The sequence below is a fragment of the Falco peregrinus genome, chromosome 3 (genome assembly GCF_023634155.1).
Source record: "Falco peregrinus isolate bFalPer1 chromosome 3, bFalPer1.pri, whole genome shotgun sequence".
Classification (NCBI taxonomy): Eukaryota; Metazoa; Chordata; class Aves; order Falconiformes; family Falconidae; genus Falco; species Falco peregrinus.
The window spans coordinates 59969091-59989039 of record NC_073723.1 but is presented as its reverse complement, the minus strand read 5'-3'; the positions used below and the strand labels follow the sequence as shown (position 1 = coordinate 59989039).

Below are 19949 nucleotides of genomic sequence, written 5' to 3'. Positions count from 1 at the left end.
TGCTCCTAAAATGACCATTCAGTTCACAGAGAACCAATTTTCTGCTTCACGTGAATAATTTAAAAAGCTTGGTTGTTAAATTTAGCCATCAGCTACATTAGAAATTCAAAAACCTCTTGAAAGAAAACCTTGTTAAGACTGCCAGGCTCAAAACTTGACCTACCTTTTTTTACCCCCCTCACTTTTAAAAATTGATGAAATATTTGTGTCTGTTACTTCTTTGGGCAGGAAAGCCTCAGTATTTTTTTTTCTTTTCACATTTTGTTAAATGATGTCTTCTAGCACTTCTGCTTTCACAAGTGAGTACATCTGGTAGTTTGCATTTGTTGGGTCAGGCCCAGGGAAAGAATCTCCAAGATTCAAAGGGTTAATTTACACTGGCTCGAAAACTTCTCCACTTACTATGAGCAACCACACCTTCCCACTTGTATTATTTTCATTCAAAGTAAGTGATCTGCAGTAAGAAGTAATGAAAATCTGTGGGTTTTTAATCTCTGGAGAAGGTGGATCTGGAGGACAGACCTCCATGGGTCAGGTTGCACTGACGGTCAATGCAAGTAAAGCAGCTCAGCTCCACACCGATTTGAAATGCATTTAACATATGCCTGAGCCATGAGATAGACAACGAGGGGTTGTGACAGTGAGAGACCAGCCAGGCCAGAAGTTGCTCATCCTGGACTTGATGCAAGAGAGAATTGTACGTGCGGACGATGGCAGCAATAATTTGCTTGCTGTGTACAATTCCCCCAGAAGTCTGGAACAGGACAATGATGGAAGAGTAGGGCTGTTACCCTACTTTCCAAAAATATGTGTGTGTGTGTGTTTACAACACTGCTAAATGCTGGTTGAGCTGTACAACAATCAGGTATCTGTGGTCCCACTGCAGACTTCAGGGATTTCATCCCAGTGGTTGAGAAATGAGGCTGTCGCCATGTGTGCGTCCCCTGGTTCCCACCCCCTTAGTTATAGCCGCTGACTTGCGCAGTGTTGGGTCTTACTTAAACCCCTGTAAGTGAGGGGTGAAGGCCTCTTACTCTGGTATTTTAACAGTACGTGCTATACGATAGGCTCTATCATAGGTTTGATTTATTGTATGTGTGCCAGGGGAATGATTTTCAGGCCATGGCCCCTTCCCTCTGTCATGGGGCCAGGTGTCACACACAAGCTCCACTCCCACCTTGGGGCCAGTCCACTCCTTGGAGGGACTATGCCCCATACTTGCTGCCAGCCAAATCTTCCTTCCAGGAGCTTTTGTGGCCCAAGAGAGTGGAAAAGTTCCTGAAATCAAGGAGCCCAAAAGTCTTGCCGAGAGCTGATGGTAAACATCAGAAGTCTTCTCGCACATTGAGCCTGTTTTCGCAGGTGCATGCATGACCAAAGTGGATGGGGCTTTGCACAGGATAAAGTTTCCTTGTCATCCTTAAATAAATACTCCCAAACACCCAATTAGGACAACCATACAGTATTTCCAGGTAAGCAGACCTGTCCAGAGTATAAGCTATGTTACTCAAGAACTCACCAGATACACCTTCAAACCCCATACATTTTAGGAGGTGCTCAGGCACAAGGTACCCCTGCACTGAAGACCATGGGAAGGCCCTACCCTGTCAGATTTGTAAGAGAGAGTCCTGTTTTTCACAATGTTCACAAGCACTTCCTCATTACTTGGCTAATACGGACTTTTCAAAAGACAACTATTTATTTCTAGTTAGAGTTGCACTTAGACTTTGATGTGTTTTGGGAAACAGAAGTGTTATTACTTTGGCTTTGTTTTCATTTCTATATATATAATTTAATTTATGTGGCAGAAGTACGTGTAAGAGGCATATCCCACAACAGAGGCCTTGGTGAAAAGTCTTGTTACTGAAAAAACACTGTGTTGCTTGTAAGAACACTGTGGTTTGGGGTTTTGTTACTGCTTTTTAGTTGCATTCGAGACATGCACTTGTATAACCTGTCCTTTTTTCAGAATAGCTTTTATATTTAGATGCTACGTTCAACTCTTTCTCTTTTTTAGTCTTGATATTCTTTCTTTACAACATTTAAAGCTAACACTAAAAAAAAAATAATATTCACAAACCATGGTGATGCAAACCAGTATCCATCCCATGGGTCACCTGAACTTACTGAGATAACTAAGTAAGAATTCCCCAGTGTTGCGAACTGTTTTTCAGTCATGCTCTCTGTGTTTGTCCTTGCAGTTTTGTCTGCACAATAATTTATGTCTGCTGGAGACAGGAGCTATGTGCTGAGGCAGCACACTGAGAGGATGCTATGAGCTGGTTTGGGCGGCCAGACCTCAGCACATCACCCCACTCCAGATCCCATTTGTGCTCTGGCTTGTGGTGTTTCCAGCACCTCTGGGTTATTGGTTTTTAAAGCTTGTATAGGCTGTCTTTTCAGACGGTTAATTTCAGTAAACATTGTTTTTGGACAGCATTTTTTTGCTGTTAGTAATAAATCACTGCTCCCTTAGGGTCCTTGCTTGAGTGGAAATCTTAATAAATAAGAAAAGAGCTGTAAAATCTGATGTAATATTGTGATTGTGAGAGGGAGAAGTAGTATCTTCAGAACAATGTATGGGAAAAAGATACTATATCCTGTCCTTATGAACTGCTTGGCTGGGGTATTTTTAAGTCTGCTGGTAATCGAACAGCATGAGCATCTCCGTTTGCGCTTACAGTGTACTTTCTGTCAATCTGTGTTCTTTTCCAGGCGGTGCTTGGCAGTTTGCATTTAATGTGAAATTCTACCCTCCAGACCCTGCCCAGCTATCTGAAGATATTACCAGGTGTTTAAAGCATTAAATACCTTTCTAGAAGGGGCTTAAAAGCTGATCGTAGTAGCACTTACACTCTAATTATCCAACAAAAGTAATGCTTTGTATTCCCATTGGCTTCCTTTCTCTTACAAGTTTATGGAAAATGTGCAATGCTTTGGCAGAAAAGACACTGTGAACAGTGTCATCCTCAGAGCTAAGAAGACTCTCGTATAATTTAACCCCAAAACCCAGCTTTTCCAGTATACATGTTCCTGAGAGTTTATTTTATTTTTCACAAAGATACTTCATGCCCATTTTTGCCAGTGATAACAAGCTGTTGTTGTAAGTAAAGTCATAACTATGGAAGGAAAGAAGTGGAATGAGAACAGGCACGCATATAAATTTGTATATCATTTGACAAGGTAAGCAATTGATGTGCACAATACAGGGAGTATGGTGGTAGTGAATGGCTGCTCGCTGCTATCCAAGTCACTTAACTCTGCAATCTGCATCTCTGCTCTCTGGTTTTGTACTCGGACTGCAACGATAACCAAAAAAAAGCCCAAACCCTCACCTTGGTTTCCTCCAAGTTTCCTCATTGGTATAAAGCAGGAAAACTTCTGAGTCATGACAAGTTCTGTGCCATCAGCAAATCTTTCCCTAGCCTGTTACAGCATTTTGCAACCTGTGGGTATTTTTTACCTTCATTGCTTTGTAGACTACTTGTTGCTTTTAAGGTAGCATGAAGCCTTTGGCTTAGATCAGAGGTCCCCTGTGCAGAAAGACTGTATGCCAAGAGTTCACACTTCAACAGCGGTCTTCCAAAAGAAAGGATTGCTTTTTTCTGCTTGTCGTCCTCAGATCTCCCCTGGGAACTCTGTGCCTTCACCACCCACCAAGCAGTGCTCTTCGGGTTTTTTGTGTTTTATCTGGTGACCCCTTGCACTGCTTGTTATGGTGGTTTTACCAGAATTTACTGTTTAAATATAATTTTGCGAAAGCTCAACAGTTTGCTGAACAGACAACTTGGGGTTTTTGAACAGCATGGAGTTCAGCTACCATTTAATGAACAGTATTTGGGGGTTTTGATTTTTTTTTTTTCTACTTAAAGAAAAGAATTACCAAGTAACTATATATCTTAGTGATTTATGATAGAAACCTGGTAAGTTTAATAGGTAATTCTCCATCTACGTCACCAAACAAAGTAATGACCTATTTTATTAAGAGCTCTCCATGTTGCTTTTTAAAGATAAATTAGGCATTGCTACCCATAAGTTAGACAAGTGTTTGTTTTTTTTATGGGTTTTTTGTTTCAAAATTATAGTTGTCCTTGTTAACACATGAAAAACTTTGGGCTTGAGAGTTGTCTGCAAATTAGTAGAGGAACCAAGGCCCCTTGCCAGTGCTTGGGCTCCTTTGGGGACAGCGGTGCTGGAGCACTTTCTGAGCTGCCTTGGTGCTCCGTTGCAGGTACTACCTCTGCTTGCAGCTGAGAGATGACATCGTGTCAGGTCGGCTGCCCTGCTCGTTCGTCACGCTGGCCCTGCTGGGCTCCTACACGGTGCAGTCGGAGCTTGGCGACTACGACCCCGATGAGTACGGCAGTGACTACATCAGCGAGTTCCGCTTTGCGCCAAATCACACTAAAGAGCTGGAGGATAAAGTGATCGAGCTGCACAAGAGCCACAGGTAGGTGGAGGGCATCAGTGTGGGCTGTAGCCTGCTGCTGGGTACTGTCCTGGTGCATCAGGAAATGTTAAATCTGCTGTGGTATACTTAATAACATTTTTTGGACAAGACTTCTCTCCATGTCTTTAGTTAGCAAAAAGCTTTGCAGCATGAAAGGTAACGGGCTCTGCACCAGAGCTTTGCTGGTGGGTACCTGGCTACCTAAGGCTGTAGTTCTGACAGGCTGAAAATGCTTTCCAGCTACTGGGTTTATTTCAGATTCTGTTTCCTTAACATTGATGTTAGAATTGGTTGCTTTTCCTCAGGGGAATGACACCTGCAGAGGCTGAGATGCATTTCCTGGAGAATGCCAAAAAGCTATCAATGTATGGAGTAGATCTCCATCATGCCAAGGTATGTATTCTAGTTCTTCCACTGGTCATCTCTCTCCTGTGGCATAGTACTTGAATCTGCATGGACTCCCTGATTTATTCTTTCCTGTTGTTTTGAGACAGGCATTTTGTGGGATAAATCATGTGTCAACATCAGGGAAGGTGACTCATGGGATAAACATAAAAATATCTTGTAACTGCGACGTAACTTGGCCTATAGATTCAAACATGTTGCACATCAACCTTTCATGTTGATTAAACAGCCTAATCCTTTGGGAATGATGGATGGGAATTGAATGGACAGAGTAATGAGGAAGGATATTAGAAGCTGTCCAGAGAGTGATCAGTTGTCATTTCATTCAGCTACGTTTTGCAATTTAATAAGGCCAGCTATGGTATCTTAACTAGATAAGCAGAGAACTAACACTGCAGAGAACTTTCAAACAGTTGTTAGCTGTTCTGGAAGCCTAATCAGATCGATAATAATGGGGAGACAGCGGCTCGTCTCCCTTCTGAAATGTGGTGGTTGCCATTGACTGGAAGGGCTGCAGTTTCTGCTGGAAGCATTCTCCCATGATGAAGTAGTTTCCCTAATTGTGGGTAGGTTAAGTTATGAAAAAAACATGGTCATTCTTATTGTGACTTGGGAGAGGCATCTACCAGTCTTGTATTGGTTGTCTGGTTTTTGGTTTTAGCTGTTATTTTTTCCAAATAAATAACAATTATTTTTTTCTTCACTTTTCAAAGTAAGGCTAATGGATTTTAACATCTTTGAGGTTAGCAGGCATCCTTGGCATATGAATGCTGAACAAAGAATCCTGAGCTGTGGAGGGTGCTGCATTTTCTGTGAAGGTCAAAATATTATGAGCCTGGTTTTGTGCTGCAGCAGATCCTTTCAAGAACCAAAATAAATTTTCAGCTCAGATCTTGAAAGGGCCTGCAGCCACCTCCCTGGGGCATTTTGTAGGAGCTGTGCATGTGTGTTACAGAATTCAAGGCAGTCTTGAAAATGAAAAATCTGGGTACGGCTCAAAAGGCAGCCCGCTACCAGGAGGCATGATGCTGCCTTCCCCATGGCTTGCAGGTAGGCACAAAATCTTGAGGCATATTTGGAATAGGGGTAGAAGCAGATTGGCAGATGTCACTCAGTAGCTTTTTTAACACATCCTTTGTCAAACATGAAGAAATCTACGAAACAGCAACAAAGTGAGTTCCTGTTCTAAATACATTACAGGCTTTATTAGTTTATTAATTAAAATTTAGCATAGCATAGTGTTAACAGCCTAGGTGTTTTTTTCAGTGTATTGGAGAACGGCTGTGAAATTTAAGATAGGATGGTTTAAGATAGCCATTCTATTTGTTTTCTGAAAAAATATTAGTATCCGGTTTTAGTCTTCTGGTTTTTATGTGGAAAGACTTGGAGCAAGAGAAGTTCATAGACAAGCTGATCTCACTCTAAGGTGATATTCTTAATTTAACAAGCTGCAATGGTAACTGAATTGGGTCTGTCTGTGGATTAAGAAACCCAACAATAATCTTGGAAACTGAGCTGAAGGTGGGAGTAAACTCTGCATGAGAAGTCTGCGTGTTTAGTTTTAATTAGGTCTGCCAGTGAGATCTGATGGTATCAGGCTAGGGGACAAGTGTCTCTGTGGATGCCTTTTTGAAGTCACGCTGTGGCAGATGTCTCTATGTAAATGTCAATTCATTAAGGCTGTGCCAGTATCTTAGGTATTCAACAGATGCTGGACTCGCCAGCTGCTGTTAAAACTAGTTCTCAATTATCCAACACAAGGCTACAATAAAAAATGTGTTCAAATAGGCAAATTTTTCTTCTGGGCTGTCACAGCTCTGATAAAGCCCCCCATTCGTATGCAGAGCTGCAGGGATATGCAGCTCACTGTCTCATGCCTTGGACATTACAGCTAACAGTTTTCTGTTCCGTGCAACCACATCGCTGCTGAAAAAAGCCAAATTCTTTTATTCAGGTTTCATTTTACACCAGTAGTATCACACTGAAAAGCAGCCTCTGAGAGCAGCAACTAACAGAAGCCTCAAATGGACTTAGATCTGCTGCAAAGGTAGAGGTGAAGGAAGAAGGATTTTCACAAGTTTTTGAGAAAGTGTATCGTAAGAAGGAGCCCCTTGCACCTGCAGCTATGTGCTGTATCTGAGCACGGATGCATTTCAGGCATCTGCCAGGCAGTGGGATTACTGGCAATGAGACTCTTTTTTAGAGTGTATTCACTGTATTTAGACATGACTCTGCTTAGGAAGTGTGAAACTGAAGTCCACTGAAAACAATTTGCTTGGAAAAAAACCTTACCTTTAAGGAGCAGGATCACCATTGTTGGAACATACATCTTCTATTGGTGTGTTTTCTAACACTGGAATGATTCTGTGGGACTAATTCTATGTTGTGTCTCTGATTTTAAAACCGTTTTTGTTACTTCAGGCTGTGCCATAGCCTTTTCATCATGACTGACCATGTGTGCCTTCGTGTTCATCCTAAAATGTAATCAGATTTGCACTGTGTGCCTAAAAGATGGCTGGTCGGGAAATCCAGAGGAAAACAATGAATTCATTTAATGGTTATCATAGGGTGACATCTTCATAGCCTATATTGTCTGACTTTTGTAACTTTAAGTTATTTTAAAATTATTAACGAAGAACTCTGTGCTTTAGGGTGGATCTTTCTTTCATCTGGCAGTGTTACTACTTACCTAAATGAAAAAACAGAATTATAAAGGCTAGTGGTGATAGCAAACAGTGAACATTGGTTGTAGACTGTTCAAAGGTTTCTAAAGGAAAGGGAAATGTATGCTTCTTACTTAAAAAATACATATTTATGGGTATATTCTAGTAAGATTGTGGCCAAATCTTTTGATGTGCTAAGGCGTCTGACCTACAGCTTCCCTGTCAAACATGGGTTACAGCGCAGGCACAGTCGCACGCTTTAAAAAAAATCTTTCTGGTCCAAATGTCCAACTTTCTGCCCACCGTTCATTTCAAAGCAAAAATACTGAGCATAGGCACAGCAGCGTTAAGGAAACTAGCAAACCAACTAAAGCTAAGACAAGCAACCTATAGAACAAAAATCTGTCTAAGGATTACTGTGAGGGTGATGAGACACTGGACCAGGTTGCGCAGAGAAGCTGTGGATGCCCCATCCCTGGAAGTGTTCAAGGCCAGGCTGGATGGGGCTTGGAGCAACCTGGTCTAGTGGAAGGTGTCCCTGCCCATGGCAGGGGGGTTGGAACTAGGTGACCTTTAAGGTCCCTTCCAACCCAAACTATTCTGTGATTCACAAGGCTTAGTCACAGAGATCAGTGATGCCAGAAGTAAATTTATATGCTGAACTACTTAATTTCAATCTGGTATTTATGCTAATAACACTTTTGTAATTATGCTAATAAAATTTTGCTCTATGGTTAATATCATTCTTTTAATAACATCTAAAATTTCCCCTCTCCTTTTGGAGTCTTTCTAAAATATAAGGAAACTTTCCCAACACTCAGTTTCTCTCACCCTGCCCAACCTTACTATTGCTTGCATGAATGCAGTCAATGAGTAGGGTGGCTCTCAGAAACCAGGTCACTACAGCTGATGCATTAAAAAGACGTAGCTCAGATAGAGACACAGTATACAAGAATCTGTAGTACTGTAGGGTCTAAGGAGAGAAATATTCAACAAAGTGTATTGCTTGCTTTTCCAGGATTCTGAAGGAGTGGAAATCATGCTAGGAGTTTGTGCAAGTGGTCTCTTAATATATAGAGACAGACTCAGAATAAATAGATTTGCCTGGCCAAAGGTTCTGAAAATTTCCTACAAGAGGAACAACTTCTACATCAAAATCCGACCAGGGGAGGTAAGGGCATCCTGACACTCTTCAGTGAATGAACCTTTTCAAAAAACCCATGTTCTCATTGATTTGTTGATTTGGAGTGTCTTACAAGCCTTTTAACATTACTCTCCATTTATATTTTTTTAATTTGTGCTGATTTTCTTAGGAAAGAATAGGTAAATACTTTATTTAAAGTACAGGTAAAATCTTCTTTGGTGTTTCTCTGTTTACATCCATGGACTAACACAAAGAATAAGTACGTCCATCTGCATGTTAAAAGCTCATTCATATTAAGAATACCTTGGGAATTTACAGAACATACTGCTTATTCGTGGAGCACTCGTTATCCACCATCATGTTGCATATTGAATTAGTCTCTCTTCATCTTACCCACTAAGAGTAGACAGGCCATACCAAATTTTATAAGCATATCAGACTAGTACATTTGGAGTCGGAGCAGAGAATCAGAGACTGATAAAAACGGAGTCAGGCATCCCTCTATGCAGCATTTTCAGTAGCTACGCACATTACTTCCCCCAGGAGCTCATGTTCTGGCTCTGGAGTAGGTGATGCAAAATCTCGTACAGTGAGTGCCCTCTCGTGGCTCAGCCGGCTGCATACCAAATGCCTACCTCATGGATTGACCCTGTGCTAACCCAGAAATAAGGTGATAAATCTTCGGAAAAATCCCAGGAGTAGTTCAGGATCATCACAGGCAAAGGAGTGTCTCCGTTTGAAGTGCTGGTTCAATAATCAGTCTGCGATAGATGGAAAAACCCGTACCCGTTTTAGAGGGTGCAGCTGTACAGCAGGACAGTGGTGACCTGGCTGAGGATTGCCTTTTCTCCCTGGGTGCAGTGTGGCAGCTGGGAGTCCTGAGCCAGTGTCTCCAGTACTGACTTCATAAGTGACCTGGGAAATCTGCTGGGCTGCAGGGCCTGAGCCTTTATTTTTGAGTCCTACAAACCTACATCTCCTGCCTCTCAGCAGACACAGTTTTAGCAACCAACTTCCCAGTCTTCAGTTTGATTTTAAAAAAAACCCAAACAAGGAATAGCCGCTGATGTTCCCAATGCCCGCACTCCAGCTCTCCACCACTGAAGCCCTGTGGAGCTCTGCTGGTCTTGGTATGTAGCATCCTCTGCCCAGGTGGTCATAGTTCCTTATGCAAAATAATCAATGCAGTCTCTTTCTGAATCACATTTGATGGTAATGTGATTCACCATCCCATGTGTTGCTTATGTCATCTTTATTGTTCTGCTGTTTCCTGCCCTGTTTCTCTCTGTCAGCGCCCTGTAGGGATCCAGGCTTCCTTACAAGTGCCCTTCTGCCTACCTTTGCCCAATCACAGCAACACTATTGCACCTACTCGGCTATCTGCATGTAGCCATCAACACATTACGGGGGTTGTAGCTGGCACAGCTTTTGCATCTGGAATGTATAAATCCGCAGCACAACCTAGAAAGGTCTCTTAGTATCCCCAGCCAACTCTTTCCAATTACCTGTCTTTTCCTCATCCTCCCCAGGAGATAAATTAACTAAAACCACTGTGATTTACTAACTGTAGTCCTTTCACTGTAAATCTCCTTAATCTAAGGCTGTGTGAGACCAGATCAGTCCCTGGGGACTATTGCTCCCCTCCAGGCTATTATCAGGCTTCCCACTGTTGTTTAAACTGGTAAAGTTAAAACAACAGGTTTAAAACACGTAAATGATGTTTTTTCTCAGAAGTCTCCCAAGTCTCAACAGATCTCTTTGTTCCTAAAGGGCATAAATCATCACTGCCACCATCAAAAACCTCTTGCTCATTATCTGGGTTTCCCCCAGAAAACGATCCTCAGAGCTTGCCATTGATTACCACTCACAGCTTCCTTCCCAGGCAGTGGTCTGTAGAATATGTATATATGTGGTTATATACATGAGCGTATATATTTACCCTTGCAATGAGATGATATAAATGGAGGAAATGAAGATGAACCTGTTTACACTGTCTAAAAATAGATGCACAGCATCAAATACATAGTTTTTCTTTTTTCCTACCTAGTTTGAGCAGTTTGAAAGCACTATTGGGTTTAAGCTGCCAAACCATCGTGCTGCAAAGCGCTTATGGAAAGTCTGTGTTGAGCACCATACATTTTTCAGGTATGTGGTTTTCTTTTTATAAAGGTGTGATATAAAATGCAACAGAAAAGACCAATTCTGTCAGCAGAGACAAACTTCTTCAAATCGTCTTTTTGACCACGAGGTATCTGAGCAGACAAGGGAAGGTTATTGCTTTTTCAAAATTTGAAATGTTTCACCCGAATTATTCATGCTATTTCAGATAGGTACTGAATGTTTAAAATCACCATATGGTACTAATTAATGGTTTTGCTTTATTTGTGCCATGGTATTTTCAGCTGCTATATTTAGAGAGATGAGGGACTCTGCTGCACTTCTGCACGTACGCTTGTATAGGGAGAACGACTTGTAGGGAAAGTTACTGGGGAATGTAAGAGGTTTTTTTGAAAAAAGGAGATTTTTAATTACATACGAAAATACAGACAGTAGTCGGTGGTGTATATTTTGGTCACCCAGAATAGCCAGTCCATAGCTGTAATTTTTGTATTACTGAGGAATTTTGCAGCTATGTTTTTGACATCTAAAGAAGACCTGAGAAAAGTCTGGGACAGTGGAATAAATGTTGTAATTAGTAGATACTGAGATGGTTAGCAAAGAGGTATTTAACAATGGAAACCCAAAAAATTGAGACATTCAATGGTGTGAAAGGGTGCCCAACACTTAAAACCCCCTCTCAAGATGTTTGGGAGGACTGAAGAATTTCTGTCCTTTCTTAAAGCTATTGATTCAAGCTGTCTACATGTTATATGAAATGCAGTCTTAACAGCAAAATATCTAAAAAGAAATTGAGCATGCGTTTTTGGAGCGTTTTCTGATTTATAATGGAGAATCAATGTCTAAAGCATAAACTCCGTAGCAGGAGAATGGCTTCTTCGGCAGAGTCCCATAGCCAAAAGACAGAGGATGGAAAGGCTCTAACGTGAAAAATGTCTGCGTCCCTGTGAATGAATACTGCCCGACAGCATTCACTGGAAATCTGTTCTGGCCCTGTCCTCAGTATAGCAGTACCATGTAAAATTTGAAGTATGAGAGAGGTATGTGTATTTCAGCCCAAATTAGGGTCCCCGATACAAGGAATGCCTTGTGTTTAATTTTGATGATTAGAAAATAATAAATCTGATTTTCAAGCAGGAAAAGACTGAGTAATTCTTGCCCATTAGAAAGAACTCAGCTCTTCAAATGCATTAGCTAAGTGGTTTTGTCATGGTGTATGAGAGGCATCCTTTGATTCCCTTTTAGCCGCAGATCTGTGAGGCACAGGTTACGATGGAGAGCGATACCCAGCAGCTGCATTTCCTCCTCTGCAGAAATAGCGGACTGGTTTTTGGAGGAGGGGGAGTAATGGGTGCACTGCTTGGTGTGTTGTAGGCTCCTGCTGCCAGAAGCACCTCCAAAGAAGTTCCTCACACTGGGCTCCAAGTTTCGCTACAGCGGCCGGACGCAGGCACAGACGAGAAGAGCCAGCGCCCTCATAGACCGTCCCGCACCTTACTTTGAGCGGTCTTCTAGTAAACGTTACACTATGTCTCGCAGCTTAGATGGGGGTAAGGTCCTCTCAGTTGGCTTTGTCAAAAGTTACCATCACGGTGGTCACTGCTTTAGATTAGGTGTAAACCTCTGTCATCTCATCTCCTTGAGCTTCAGCTGGGTGGAGGCTGTGAGTACCTGTACCTGCACGTTCACGGCAGGGGTAGGGGAGGATGCAGGGATATACCGCACTACATCTACTGCTGCGGTTCTTAAAAAGTGTTTGCCTGGAGTTGGTCCTTGGGAGCCCACACTTTGTGGAGCCTCTCTCCTGGCTTCACAGCTGCAAAACACTTCCCTGCTTTGGGGAAGGATGGGACATCTGGATCTGCCAGCCTGGACCTGCCTGCCCAAGCAAGACAGGCTTCCAACGCTTTTTCGGGATTTGCATGAGTAACTGTTCGGGTTTAATTTGGCTTTTTTTCCTATGTAGGTTTTTCATTTAAGTGTAAGTTACAATTCATAAATTAATTATTTCCCTTGATTGAGCAATAACACTTGCTTCTGATTACCTCACATCCTGGTTGGACGAGCACTATCAGCCTTTTTCCACACATTGCTTTTGAAGGTGTGAGATGGAGAGTTAACATACGCAGGTTAATAGTACGTCCTTCCTCCTCTTCTCTTTCTCCATCACTCATGGAGGTTCTGCTGCTCCCTTACATTAAACCAGTATGTGATTGAGTCTCAGCTACTTCATCAGCTGGTGCCTTTGTCAGCTGTTGAGTAAAAAGTAGTTGTAGTTTATTTTCATAAAAAAAAAAAAAAAAAAAAAAAAAAAAAAGACTGAGTCAAATCCAGAATTGCAGCAGTTTAGGAAAGAAGAAAAAAAGGTGAATTCTCCTGCAGAATATCACAAATGAATTGCAATGAGTATAGCTGATGGTCGGGAGGGGGAGAAGCTTTGATTTAAAAGTACTAGTGACAAGCCTTCTTTTCTCCCCCTAAAGGTGCTGCTTGTCATTAATTATTTTGGAATCTTCTAATTCTGATGTGCTTCTTGCTCGTTACCAAGCAACTGGTGACCTGATTGCTGTGCATGTGTCTCAAAGCAGAAAATATCCTTCTGCATTATTTTGTTTGTAACATCTAAACAAGATGTCTTTCTCCACTCCCTTTGTTTTCACCCACCCTCTAAGCTTATTCCCAAGAGACAAGATACCTGAAATGCTTTTCCCCAGCATTTGCTAGACTCTGTGAGGGTTTTATGATGTTAATTTGCCTAACTGCAAATGGGGAAAAGAGGTTTTTTAATCAATGCTTACGATTTCTTCACTAATCTTGTTACTGTAACACAAATGTAGCTGTAACATTCTGCATTGTGATTACACTGTGATCCTGGCCCTGTCATGTTGCAGATGCCGGAAACTTTACAAATTTGAATAGCCCTGTTGACTTAGAAATCAGTTACGCAATAGTCAAGAGCAGGATCTGGGTTTATATTAATGTTTTGATTAAGTCCTAGCTGGAAATTTGCTATTTATTTGAAAACAATTTTTATATATTTAAGTTTGCTGAATTATGGAATGTTTACGTCTTAAAATATTCTGGTTTGGTCCACTGAATTGAATGCCATCACTTCCCAGAATTTTTTAGGATAATGAGCTCGCTTAACTAGCAGACTTTAATACTCGATAACACAAAGACCCCATTTCTTGATTCTCAGACATTACGCCTGTGTTATATCAATATTGTCATTTCCTGTAATGCAGCACGTTACTTACCATGCATTTGATCTGCATTGTTAGATTCTGACAGATTTTAAAAAAATCTCTTCCATCCCCATGGCTGATGTCATAGCTGGTTCTCCTTATGTTTCCTGCCTGATAACTGTGGCAACACGTTGATTTTTTTCTGATGTTTTACTACAGTAGCACTTTTAATGGCTTGCTAACATTTAACAACTGTGTAATGCGCACATTAGCTACAGTAATGTGTGTATACACATGCATAATATATGTTTATGCATATAAAAGCTACAAGCTTTATTTCAAGTACACATTTTGTTTAAATGTATGCACATGCTTCTGGTTTCCTGAAACACGATGTAGTTGTGTTTTCAGCAATATCTGAAATGTTTTACTAACCCAGCTTTTTAATTTTATGCAGCTTCTCAGCAAAAGCTATTTCAGACTTTCCCTCTTTAAATATTTGCTTTTAGCATCAGTGAATGAAAACCATGAAATGTACATGAAGGATTCTGTGTCTGCTGCAGAGGTTGGTACTGGCCAGTACGCCACAACAAAGGGCATCTCTCAGACCAACTTGATAACCACTGTGACTCCAGAGAAAAAGGCAGAAGAAGAGAAAGATGATGAAGAGGGCAAAAAGAAAAGAGCAGAGGAAGTCACCCCGGTCTCAGCAGTGCGCCATGACACTAAGGTAGAGTTTTGAGGGTTTATTAAACTGACTGGCCTGGAGAGTGCTCAGAGAAATGCAGAATTGTTCAGGAGGGAGGGAGGAGATAACCTCGTTCTGTGAAAGGAAACTGGAATATACACGGTTGTATGTACGTGTATATACATGTCTTGAATCAATAGTTTTACAGTCCTTTTGCATTTCACATACAGTTGTAAAAGTTAGTTCCTGCCTCGGACTGTTTTTTGAGATCTGTTTAACAGCTAGCACAGTGGTTTTTACAAGGCATGCAAGAGCTCTTCGGGAAATACCCAAAAGTAGCCTGGCAGCACATGGTTTGTTCCTTTGGTCATCAGTCATATTTTGACTTTAGTATGGTCGTCATGTTTGGGGTTTTTTTTGACAAGGCAACAAAATACTGCGTTCTTGTATGTAGCTCTGTGCTTTAAACAATTGTATTTTTCTCATTTACTTCTCATAATGCTCTGTTTCCTTGCATGTATTGCAATGAGCAATTTTCTCTATTAACTTTGGGGTATTAATATATTAGTATAAGCTTTTTTTTCTGGCTTACAAAAGCATTTGCTTCCCTTGTTTGAAGTTTTGCATTGAAGAAAACTGTTTTTATTGATGATTCTTTGCTCAGTTGTTAAATTTTATTCATCCCTCACCATCTCCAATCTCACCACCACTGCATACATGTAGACACATGGCTGTACATTATATCTACTGAGTTACTAAGACAGGGTAAATCACCAAGGGGACAGAGAAGATACTGAATTGCAGAGATTGACAGTGAAGAGAATTAAGGTAGAATCAGAAAAGATAGGGTGTAAAATGTCCTGTGTTTCTTTTACATTGAGAAGAAAAAAGTATATGAAATGATCTAAGATAACATTCAAAAATGTACTGTGGAATGTACTTGCTAAACAAGTAAGATTTACCCTCTTCATTTATGAGGAAAAACTTCATGTGTACCTTTACACCCACAAAACTGTCATGTGTACAAATGTTAGAATCTGAACTTCTAGCCTTATTGTATAAGGCCAGAAAGAGCTACATAGCTAAAGGATCAAGTCCTGAAAAATAGTCGCAATTAAGGTACCAAAAATCAGAAACGAACTGAATTACTGAAAATTGCAGATGAGAAAAGATTTTCTTTTGAAAGTGTGCGCTGTAATTGTAGCATTAAAAAAAATAATCTCTGTAAAAATTAACTGGGGTCCTGAAACTATTAATTTCTGCATGGAGAAACTGATGAAAATCGCATATGCAGAAAATATCCAATAGAAACTAATTTTGTTCCAAGTGTTTGTTAATTTAGGTCAATGGAAAGATCAGCTGCATTTTGAAGATTATCTGTTCCTTACGTATGGCTAGAAATAATCAAAGATCTCTTTAGGAGAATATTTTGATGGTACTTAAACCTGGACGAATGAATGATTTTTACTCCCACTCAAGAGGTGGGTTCTGTTTAAACCATCTGTTAATGGAGCTTCGGTTCTATAAGCATATAGAGATCTCAGTCATGTGTCCAGTCGACTTGCTAACAGCTTTGTCATTCAACATACAGAAAATGGGGTCTCAAGAAACACAGGACAAACTTGAAATCAAATTCCTATTTAAGGCTATTTAATTTTTATAGATAGGTTTTCAACTTTTCCACTAAAGATATTTTTCCTTTGTTTTATCCATATGTATTTAAGTGCCAGAAGTTATTCTAAATAGTAACACTGAGAAGATGTCAGTCAGTGAATAGTCTGTATTAGCGAAGAATAAATTTACTTTGGCTTTTTTGCCTTTACAATATAAAGAGAAGTTCTGTGTATTTAGCTCACATAAAGTCCTGTGAGTCCATCAGCATTACATTTTGACTTGAGCTTACTGCATTAAGCCCATAAAGAAGACATTTGTAAGCAGTTTGAAGTTAGGCTTGGTTTTGATTGCTGAATTTTGGAATACAGGTTGTCTGAACTGACAGGTTGGTTTTTTAACTGTTCTGGTTAGAGGAGAGAAGGAGGAAGGGAAGAAGCTCCTTTGTGTAAATATTGGGCTTAAATCCCATTCCTACTATTAATATACCTGGTAAAGATTAGGCTTAGTAGCTAGCGTTGCTGCAGCCTGTGTCTAAGATTTGGATCCTGCTTGTTGGCTCAGATTTGGCACCAGCTTGTACAGGCAAATGCTGTTCTGGCTTTGAAGACATTTTGCTGTTTAGAGCTGGGAGTGGCAGTGGGGCTGAATTGCCTTTTGTAGCTCCTCAGGGAAATGCATGGTGTATGGAGCAGCTCAGGCGCTTTGGGGTTGGGCATGGAGCCAGTGTGCCACTTCAGCTAAGTGTGCCTAGTTGACTTTGGCCAAAACATCCCAGATCCATCAGCATCGCGGCAGGTCTGTTGTACTGGGATATTTTGATGGTGATGGTGGTTGTTGTCCTTCTAAAGAGCAGTCATGGATGCCCACAGGGAGCTTGTTAGGTGACAGTCACCCCTCCTGCTGAATCACCTCTCTCTTCCTACCGTTTTTTTGTCCTTGAATGACCTTAAAGACTGATTGAATGCCCTACAAGTGGTGTATCAAAGCAAATCCTGCTTGTTGGTAGCCAGCGTTCTCTGCACTGTGGTAAAATTTGTAGCAAAGGTGCTGGGTACCTTTTTACGTCTTCGCTGTGGGTAAAGAGTCGCCTTCTGACTATGAGGAGATGTGTCTGTGTGGGGCACGGACCGCGCTCTGGTCAGCCCATCTCGGGATCCCCAGCGAGAGAGCATGGCACCTGCCTGGCCAAAGCCCTCAGCTCCCTTCTTTCAACTTGCTGCTGAAGCGGTGGGGTGCAGCGTAGAGGGGCAGTGGGGTGCATGGGTGGGCAGGGGCCAGCCCCCCAGCACTGGCTGCTCTGGCCCGTGGCGGGCAGCGGGGAGGGCAGGGCTGTGGGGATGCCTGGCAGTGGCCAGCCTGGGCGGTGATGGCAGCTCTGCTGAGGAGCTGGTCAGGCTGGAGTGGGTGTTGAGCCAGTGCAGTTTTTTCCATCAGTAACAGCTGACATGTGGATTTATGCCCCCCTAAACCAGAATGTGTTGTAGTTAGGTTTAGGACCTAGGTATTATATTTTTAATAAAATATTGTAATGGAAGAATTTGGGCACATAGAGTTTTAAGATCCTTGGAGTTTTTATTACTACTGCTGAGGCCGACCAAGGCATAGATGGGAAGCATCTGGCCCCCAGTGGGTCTCCTCCTGACCGGAGGAGTGCTGTCACAAAGCAGTGTTGGTATTGGAAATACGTTCCCTCGTTTCTTTGTTGCTTTCCATGTACCTCATGTTTGAAAGCTCCTTATGGTGTGAATCCAGTCTTAAAGTAAGTGGAAATTGGCAGCACCTGGAATCTCACATATGGCTGTGAAGGTTTTTATGTAAATCATGTGCTGCAGATGACTAGACAAATGCTGAATCAAGAAGTTGTCTTTTGTAAGCTGTAGCCCTGATTCACTAATACTTGTGGTGTGCGGCACAGGAACATGCACCATTTAACTCAGGGGAAAGCTGTGGTGTTAAAATACTGTTTATAATTTTATATATATATTATTTATCATCACAGAAGTAAATTAACTAATTACAGTTTTCTTTTTGTCCTTTTGCTTCTGCGCCTTGTTTGCTGCTCTTTCTCCGTCACCAGCCATCTTTGCTTGGCACTGACTCCCACCACCCCTCACCGTCCTCTCAGCCTGGCCCCCATGTATCTTCAGCAAAGCTTCGCAGGAGATGCAAGGAGAGCGCCAGACCAAAGCCCTTAGGTTGTGAGGCGCTGAAAGAGAGTGCTCCAAAGCACGGCGAGTCGGAGCCAGACTCTGACAGAAAGGGGCGAGTTTGCTCCACCGAGCAAGACGTGGCTTTCGGCTATAAGCAAAAAGCCAGCAAAGGGGGAACGCTGTTTTCCTTCTCCTTGCAACTTCCAGAGTCATTTCCTTCCCTCCTGGATGACGACGGCTACCTGTCGCTCCCTAACCTCTCCGAAACCAACCTCCTGCCTGCCAGCGTGCAGCACTACCTTCCCATCCGCTCCCCCTCCCTGGTGCCTTGCTTCCTCTTCATTTTTTTCTTTCTGCTCTCTGCCTCTTTCTCAGTGCCATACGCCCTCACTCTCTCCTTTCCTCTGGCTATGTGCCTCTGCTACCTGGAGCCCAAGGCGGCCTCCTTGAGTGCCTCACTTGCCAATGACCTGAGTGACAGTTCAGAGGAAGAGGTGTGTACCTCGGCATCGAACACACTCTTTTTCGTGTTCAGTGCTTCAGTCCTAACCAGTGTTAGATTGCTGCAATAGTGGTCCTACTTTCAGAGCCTCATTTCTGTCTGTGCTGATATGTTAGAAGGGGTGGTTTTGGTTTTGGGTCGGGGTTTTTTTTTTCAGTTTGGGGGTTGTGGTTTTTTTCTTCTTCTTTATTTTTTTTTTTTCCTCGTGTTGGGAGTGCAGCTTGGGGCCCAGGGTTAGGCACAACACTGTGTGGAAGTGGCTTGTTTGAACTGTGTCAGCTGATGCAAAGTGACTTGCACTGAACAAATTGCCACTGATACTATATCTGAACCCACCAAGACCTTTTTCTTCCCCCTATTATTTTATCCTAGGGTTAGAATAGTTATCTAGATAGTGGGTATCAAGTACAATTTCCTGCATCATTAAATATACATGCATATATACGCGTATGTATTTACATTATATTTGTATAACTAGCTAGCGGTAATAATGAGCACCCTCACCAACTTCAGCATCTTCAAAATTCAGGTGAACTCAGCTTTTTGCAAGAGGCTATCGGCTGTAGCCCCAGCCTAGAAAAAGGCTTTCTGGTCCAGCAAAACCTGGATCTGGATTTTCAGCCTTGATCCCATCTCTGCTGCAGATTAAATTGTTTTCCCATGCTTAAATCCAATATATCAGTGAGAGGTCAGATTGGGACAGCTGTTCCGCAGCTGTTGGGGCAGCATGCCATGTGGGTAGTCTTGCTGTTTGCAGTTTTCAGTCAGCATTACCAAAACCAATGCCTCAAGCCACCTGGGTTATCACAGGCAGATAAACCAACTGCTGTAGGAGTCCACAGTGGTTCTGGGATCTGTGGATTGATACTACATCCAGAAGGAGGAAAGGAACCTGCTTGTTTAAGTAACAGAGTAACTGGCATCTGAGTCTTTGCTGGTGCCTAGTTATTCTTGGTTGACAGAATAAAATGAATGTATTTTTTTCTTGTTTTTCCTTTTCCCCCTTCATCTTCAAATGCAAAAATATGGG

The 19949-nt window shown here is 41.9% G+C and overlaps 1 protein-coding gene across 31 annotated transcripts in view; it reads left to right on the top strand.

Annotated features, from left to right (window-relative positions):
* Nucleotides 1-19949, top strand: part of EPB41L3 (erythrocyte membrane protein band 4.1 like 3) — a 143182-nt gene that overhangs the window by 103972 nt on the left and 19261 nt on the right. For 17 of the 31 annotated variants that reach the window (XM_055799643.1, XM_055799639.1, XM_027785295.2 and 14 more), the window contains exons 6-13: nucleotides 2716-2791; nucleotides 4232-4450; nucleotides 4756-4843; nucleotides 8537-8689; nucleotides 10710-10807; nucleotides 12155-12330; nucleotides 14475-14695; nucleotides 18345-18911. In XM_055799643.1, coding sequence (XP_055655618.1) covers nucleotides 2716-2791; nucleotides 4232-4450; nucleotides 4756-4843; nucleotides 8537-8689; nucleotides 10710-10807; nucleotides 12155-12330; nucleotides 14475-14695; nucleotides 18345-18911 — 1598 coding nt within the window. The remainder of the gene's footprint in view (nucleotides 1-2715; nucleotides 2792-4231; nucleotides 4451-4755; nucleotides 4844-8536; nucleotides 8690-10709; nucleotides 10808-12154; nucleotides 12331-14474; nucleotides 14696-18344; nucleotides 18912-19949) is intronic. The other 14 variants (XM_055799650.1, XM_055799649.1, XM_055799647.1 and 11 more) reach the window with 3 other exon arrangements.